At 31.4% G+C, this 7,144-nt stretch overlaps 1 protein-coding gene across 1 annotated transcript; it reads left to right on the plus strand.

Annotated features, from left to right (window-relative positions):
- The first annotated feature begins 890 nt into the window (after nt 1-890).
- Nucleotides 891-5,757, plus strand: LOC25494825 (methylesterase 17). The gene is made up of 4 exons (XM_013598653.3): nt 891-1,455; nt 1,743-1,883; nt 3,749-3,883; nt 5,271-5,757. The coding sequence occupies exons 1-4, from the start codon at nt 1,162-1,164 to the stop codon at nt 5,547-5,549; spliced, it is 849 nt and encodes a 282-aa protein (XP_013454107.1). The 5' UTR covers nt 891-1,161; the 3' UTR covers nt 5,550-5,757.
- Nucleotides 5,758-7,144: the final 1,387 nt, after the last annotated feature.

The raw sequence follows: 7,144 nt of genomic DNA on the forward strand, positions 1-7,144 counted from the left end.
ACTATTATTATTTCGTTTATCTGCCTTAAAAACTAACGTTGAGGAGATACTACAAAATCTCCATTTCCAAATATAATATTCTCTGCACGAATGTTTTATTATTAAAACCCAACCAAACATCATATTCTTTTGTTTTTCACATGTGTGCCATTTGGATCCATTTGATCAGCCTCATTAGGCTTTGAGTGTTATTTCTACCCTGGAATTTGTGATAATTTATGTTGACATTTTCAAAGTTCTTAGACTGGAAGAAAATGACACTAATCCGATCCATTAATTGGAGTATATTTTAAGTAAAAAAAAAACTGAGTTATATAATTTTTTTAAAAGAAAACTGGATTACATTATGGGTCCGTTTGTTACGGATTAACATAAAAGTGATTTTGACATCAAATAATTTAGAGATTATATTTTAGAAATTTTATGAAAAATCAAAATCTATTTTGTGTTGTTTACCGCGATAAAAATCACTTTTTTTAAACAAATAATTTAGTTTGTTTGGATACAACTATATAAACGGGATTTTTCGTTACAAAATTATTTCAATCTTTTAAACCGTATTTTTTCTCTCCTTTAAAAAAAATCTATTTTTTGAGAAGCTGGTCATAATAGCTTCTCATTTGAAGCTGTTTTTAAATTTTGTTTAAATTGTGATTTTTTTAGAAAAAATTGTAATAAACGGATGCAAAACTCTTAAAAGTGATTTTTTTTTTAAGAAAAAGTGATTTTTTTTCTTCTTAAAAAAGCTATAACAAACGGGATTTATGTATCTTCCTGCACTCGTGAGTAATCCACAATATGATAGACATGTAAAGTTAATAAAAAGGGAAACGCACCTTTTCAAAAATAAAATAAAAATAAAAAGGAAACATAATGACCTATGAAGACTTACTTTTCTCATTGAGAGCATTGCATTGGACATGATATATAGTTTAATACTATGTATCTATAAATTTGGTCAAACAAATGTATTAATAAATGGAAGGTATATCTCCATTTATTAAATTGCATTGGACATGTTTGAAATAATTAAATAGCATGTGATTTTATGTATATGTCCAAATGATGTGTCTAAATGCTCATCACCACCCAAGTGTTTTTCTTATATATATATATATATGGTCACAACAAAGTTGAAAGGAAAAGAAGAGAGGGAGAATCATGGTAGTGAATGAAGAGATCAACATTCCTAAGAGAGAGGAAAGTGGTGTTGATTCAATAGGAACAGCAAGAACTACCTTGAAGCAGCACTTTGTGTTAGTACATGGCATAGGTGGAGGAGGTTGGTGCTGGTACAAAATCAGGTGCCTTATGGAGAATTCTGGCTACAAAGTCTCTTGCATAGACCTCAAAAGTGCAGGAATTAATCAATCTGATGCTGATTCTGTTCTTTCTTTTGATGATTATAATCAACCCCTCTTGGATTTCATGTCTTCTTTGCCTGAAAATGAACAGGTTATTGTGTGACCCCCCTATATTTGGATTTCATGTTGTAGAAAAATCTCGCGGTTACATGCAATTTACAATCTCCCCGGAGAATACAAGATTAGACGGTTCAATTTACACAATAACGAATCAGTTTATAACGATTTTGACCATTAATTTGAGATACTGAACGGTTGAGATTGAAATTTGTGTGAGACAAAATTCAAATTTATGCATGGTTATTTATTATATTGATCAAATAGACTAGAATGTTAAACCTATCTAACTTTGATGTAATCCTTAATTGTTGTATGTAGGTAATATTGGTGGGACATAGTGCAGGAGGGTTGAGTATTACCCATGCTTGTCACAAATTTGCCAAGAAAATATGTTTAGCAGTGTATGTGGCTGCAACTATGCTCAAATTGGGATTTTGTACAGATGAAGATCTAAGAGATGTGAGTACTTCATTTTCCTATATTAATAACCAACTCTCATTATTTAGTTATTATGTTCATGCATGATATCTTGTGTTGTCTACTGTTAGGAATACTACCTCTGACCTTAAATATAAAATCATTTTGATCATCAAAATTCGAAATTGGTAAATTGATCATCGAAATTGAAGGTTTGGTCAAAATAATCTTTCAACTTTGCAAACCGACAAATCCTTCCTCAAAATTTTAAATAACATTTATAATGGATTGACATTTATAAATTGTTGGTCAAAATAGTCTCTCAATTTTGCAAAATGACAAATACTTCTTCAAAAATTTAAATAACATTTAAAATGGATTGACATTTATAATAAATTGTTGGTCAAAATAGTCTCTCAATTTTGCAAAATGACAAATACTTCTTCAAAAATTTAAATAACATTTAAAATGGGTGACATTTATAAATTGGAGGTATTGTCAAAAATTTTGTAGACTCCTCAAAATTTTAAATAGCATTTAAAATGGGATGATATTTACTCTTATTTTCTCCTTCTTTTAGTTTACTTATTTTTTCTTCCTATTTCTATCTTCCCACTTTTGGGGGTACACCCCAAGAAATGTCATTCCATTTTCCAAATAAAAATAAAATAGCATACTTTTCCTATTACCTAATGTTTCATGATTCTAGGATTTATGTTTAAAAAAAAATGTTGCACAATAAAGTAACTTTGAGACTAAGTCAATTGAACTAAATTTATCTTTTAATTTAATATAAAATTCAAGATTGATATGATACATTTGGAAGAACCTAAGTGAGAAGGAAGTTCCTTTTTCTCCAAGGATTTGACTACAAACTAGTGGTAATTTTATAATATGGTCAACAAAGTGCATTTGGTTTCTATCATATAGAATAGAGATTGATTAAACGCCTATAGTTTCTTCGTATATACATAATATTATTAAGGGTTTATAGTGTTTTATTCCGTGTAATATAGGTCATTTTTGGTTTGACCCTCTATAAAATATTTTTTCGGATTTCGTCCTTGTAATTTGAAGATTTTTGGTTTTGAACCTTCATGAATTTTGACCATATAAAATCGAAGATATGGGAGGGGGTAAACCGAAATTTGCTTAAATTAACAAGGGGGTAAATCGAAATTTTCTCAAATTACAAGGTGTGAAATTTTCCATGAAGGTCCAAAACCAAAATATCTTCAAATTACAAAGATGAAATTCAAAAAAAAATATTTTATAGAAAGAAAACTGGAAATAACATATATTACAGGGAGAAGCACAATTAACCTTTATATTAATAAGTCCAATACAGTTTCTTGTTTCCCATTCAATGCACCTCTAACAAACCCCTACCAAAACAGCATCTTGTACTGAAAATTATAAGCACCTTTTGCAGTCATGTTATCTTTTATGGAGACATGAAATCGTCAAATTTCCCTTACTTTCTTACCTTTCTTCATTAGAATGAGTGGATGTTGCATGACTTATTACTATATGACAGCTTGATCCAAAGGTGGGGTAATATATATAAATGAAAAATTTTCAGTTTACAATGTACCTCCAATGATTGAAGAGAAGCAAACAATTAGTGAACCTAATTGATATAGCTTTGTATGAAAAACATCAGATGTCTCATATTAAATGTGATTTCAGATTATATGTACTTATGTAGAAGAACCGTTGAGTTTAATAAATTTTTATGATAAAATAAGTTTCATTTATGATAAAAAATAAAAAAAAATGTGATTAAATTTTATTGATATTCTAATAAGAAACAAATAAATATTTCAAATGTAGCACTTAATATTAGCATACAGTACCATTATATTATGCTTGGAAATGCATTTTGATTAATTTGTGTCAAGCTGCAGGGTGTACCTGACCTGTCTGAGTTTGGAGATGTATATCAGCTAGGATTTGGATTGGGAATCGATAAGCCTCCAACAAGTGCTTTGATTAAAAAAGAATTTCAACGGGAAGTCATCTTTAACTTGAGCCCTCATGAGGTATATAAAGAGTACGTTTGTATAAATAGTTTATTGATCTCTAATCAAAGAAAAGACGAGATATTACTTTTATGTAAGTTGTTTTAGTAAATTATTATAGACAATTTACTCAAAAGAGTTAAAATTAATCATCAAATTAAACACTAGACAAGTGTTGATTTTCAATAAATAAGCTAATCATAAAACACAGTTGGTATAGTTCATATTTAGATAGAATTATGATTCAATAAAAAATAAAAAAAAAATCATATTTTCAAATTTTAACAACTCACCATCTATTTAAGCATGTATGTCATCTTTATGTAAAACTTTTTGATCAACTATCACTTTCTTTGTGTAGCCTTTTAGCTCCATGCCACCCCACATACCACATGCCTTATGTATGCTTTTCATTTATCATCAATTTCATATCATTTTATACTTTTCCCACTTGTAGGGCCATTTATGACAATTTTCATGGTAAAAGCCCCCCACATTTGTATCCAAAATTAAACTTCCTCAAGGAACATTCTATGGCCAATGTTGGTGAAGCCCCCTATGTTTTGTCTTGTTTTGTCCTCATATCAAAGTTGTAAAAACTTACTCCCTTCGTTTCAAAATGAGTGTCTCTTTAGCAAAAAATATTTGTTTCAAAATGAATGTCGTTCTCACTTTTCAATATACTATTAATTACTTTTTTTTTCAATAGTACCCTTAATTATTATTACCCGTACAACTTCCAAAGTATCACTTTGTACTTTAATTTATAATGATGACAAATGCACTAATAACTAGCGAGACTATTTTAGTAAAAGTATCATATCTTTAGACAATATTATTTCATTCCTTAATATGTGTGTAATTGGTTAAAGCGACAATTATTTTGAAAGGGATGAAATATAAAATGTTCAACATACTTTAAAGTAACAAAAAAAAAAAAAATCAAGTACCTCATCAAACCCATTAAAAAAGTGCTTTACCTTGTACCCAAAAAAAAAGTGCTTTATCAAAGTTATCTTAATATTAACATATGTTAAAAATTTCTGTTTATTGCCTAGATAGAGTGACATTCATTTAGCTTGTACTACATATTACTAATTTTTTTTTTTTAAATTAGTGATTCTCTCTAACCTTGTATTTAGAGCTGTCAAAACGGGCTAAACAGTATGGGCCGGTCCGTCAAGCCTGATTAATTGTAGGATTAGACCCTAAAAAACTGGTATTCATTTGGGCTAGGCCGTACGGGTCACAGGCAGCTAGTTTAGCCCGCGTAAAAAAAACCCTAAAAATACAAGTTGTATTACTTTATATTCTAATTAATCTAAATTTTACTAATTCATAAAAAATACTTAAGTAGTAAATATTTTAATAATAGTGTCACACTAATGATTCTTTTGTTGTGGCTTAGGATTGTACCTTAGCTGCAATGATGTTGAGGCCTGGACCAATTCTAGCCTTAACAAGTGCAAGATTCAAAGAAAGTAATGAAGCAGAGAAAGTACCCCGCGTGTACATAAGGACAAAACATGACAAAGTGGTGAAGCCAGAACAACAAGAAGCCATGATCAAGAGGTGGCCACCATTGAATGTGTATGAACTAGAAAATAGTGATCATAGTCCTTTCTTCTCTACTCCTTTCATTCTCTTTGGTGTGCTTGTAAAAGCTGCAGCTGCTTTTGATGTTTGATGCAACTATACATGAATTTCTGAGAGCCCACCTTGTTAAGATGTACTACAATAAGCACTTTTGTTTGTCTCTTAAAACCATGTGCATGTGTTGTGAAAAGTTCATGATTTTTCAATAATAGTGGTATTGATTGTACCTTAATTATATAACATCAGTAGAAGTCCTATGTAATTTTATGGTAATGTGCTTGAGTGATTGTTTGTTACTATTGAGATGATGTGAAATAATGAAAGAGAAAAGGAAATATAACATTTTCAGTTATTTTTAAATTGCTGTTAAAGTAAATTCATGTGGTAATATCATAAATTTTTCATTGGATGTGGACAAGCATCATCATTAATCTTAAAATAAAACTCAATAAGATATTTGAAATATAGCAAACCTATTATAAGTTTAAACTTTATACATTCCTCAATATAACTTGCATTTTTGCATGTCCATTTTTGTAGGTATTTAATTTTTTCTTATTTAAGACGAGGGCTAAACTGCTGGGGTTTAAGACTCGTACTTTCTTGTTAAGTTTTTCATGATGGTGTGAGAAAATAAGAAAAGTTTCTTGAGATACAACAACCTAATGAGAACCACAAATATATTGTGCAAGTCAACGAGTTTTGCGAAATTGTGATGCTAATCATCTCTTTCATTCATTAGGATTCAAGCAAGAAACTTAGTTAAGGAGAGAAATGGGTTTAAGACCGACATTAATATGTACAAGAACTGAATAACACTATTGAACCATCACGGCTAAGGTTGTGAAGAAGGTGGTGGCTCTCCAAAGAAATTTTCTTTGGGGGGTAGAGGAGATCATAGGAGATTGTGTTGGGTGAATTGGAGGAGGGGTTATCAACCGAAGAAAAAGGGTGGTATGGGGGTGACAAATGTGAAGTTGGTGAATCTTAGCCTTTTAACAAAGTGGAAATGGAAGCTTTTTAAGGAAGATGGTTCCTTGTGGAAGAGGGTGCTTGAAGATAAATACGGTAAAGGGTTGGGTGATTTTAGGGAGCCCAATGGGGTGGTAAGGCATCGTCTTGCCTCGTTGTGGTGGAAAGATTTGACAACGTTGGAAGATAGGAGCGGGTTGACTTGGTTTAAATCAGAGGTGGTTAGAAGGATGAGAGACGGAATGAGTACTAGCTTTTGGAAGGATAGGTGGAGATCCAATATCCCCTTTTGTGATATTTTTCCGCGCCTTTTTTCAATTTCAATACAAAAGGATAGTAGTGTTGGGGAGGTTTGTAGTCATTCCAAGGGGGAGAGAAGATAGAGTTTTTTGTGGTGTAGAGATCTTTTTGTTTGGGAATCGGAACTTCTTCTAGATTTAGTTGGTAGGTTGGAGGGAGTGGTGTTGGGTGAAGCAAGGGCAAGATGAGTGGTGTTGGACGCCGGAAGATGGCGGAGGTTTTTCGGTGAATTCTTGTTATAAGCTACTTGAGAGGTTGTTTTTTTTATTGATGATAATATTCCCGAAGGCGAGGAGTGGGTGTTTGGTTACATTTGGAAAATGTCAAGCTCCGTCAAAGGTCTTGGTTTTCGCTTGGACCATGCTACTTGATAGAATTCCGACAAGGGTGAACCTTGCGACTAGAGGAGGGTTG

Source organism: Medicago truncatula, chromosome 5 (genome assembly GCF_003473485.1).
Source record: "Medicago truncatula cultivar Jemalong A17 chromosome 5, MtrunA17r5.0-ANR, whole genome shotgun sequence".
Taxonomy (NCBI): domain Eukaryota; kingdom Viridiplantae; phylum Streptophyta; class Magnoliopsida; order Fabales; family Fabaceae; genus Medicago; species Medicago truncatula.

Bases quoted from the DNA above. Each gene is read 5' to 3' on its own strand.
- LOC25494825 (XM_013598653.3), top strand. From the start codon at position 1,162: ATGGTAGTGAATGAAGAGATCAACATTCCTAAGAGAGAGGAAAGTGGT. The intron at 1,884-3,748 runs GTGAGTACTTCA...GTCAAGCTGCAG, and splicing joins CAGATGAAGATCTAAGAGAT to GGTGTACCTGACCTGTCTGA. The intron at 3,884-5,270 runs GTATATAAAGAG...GTTGTGGCTTAG, and splicing joins TTAACTTGAGCCCTCATGAG to GATTGTACCTTAGCTGCAAT.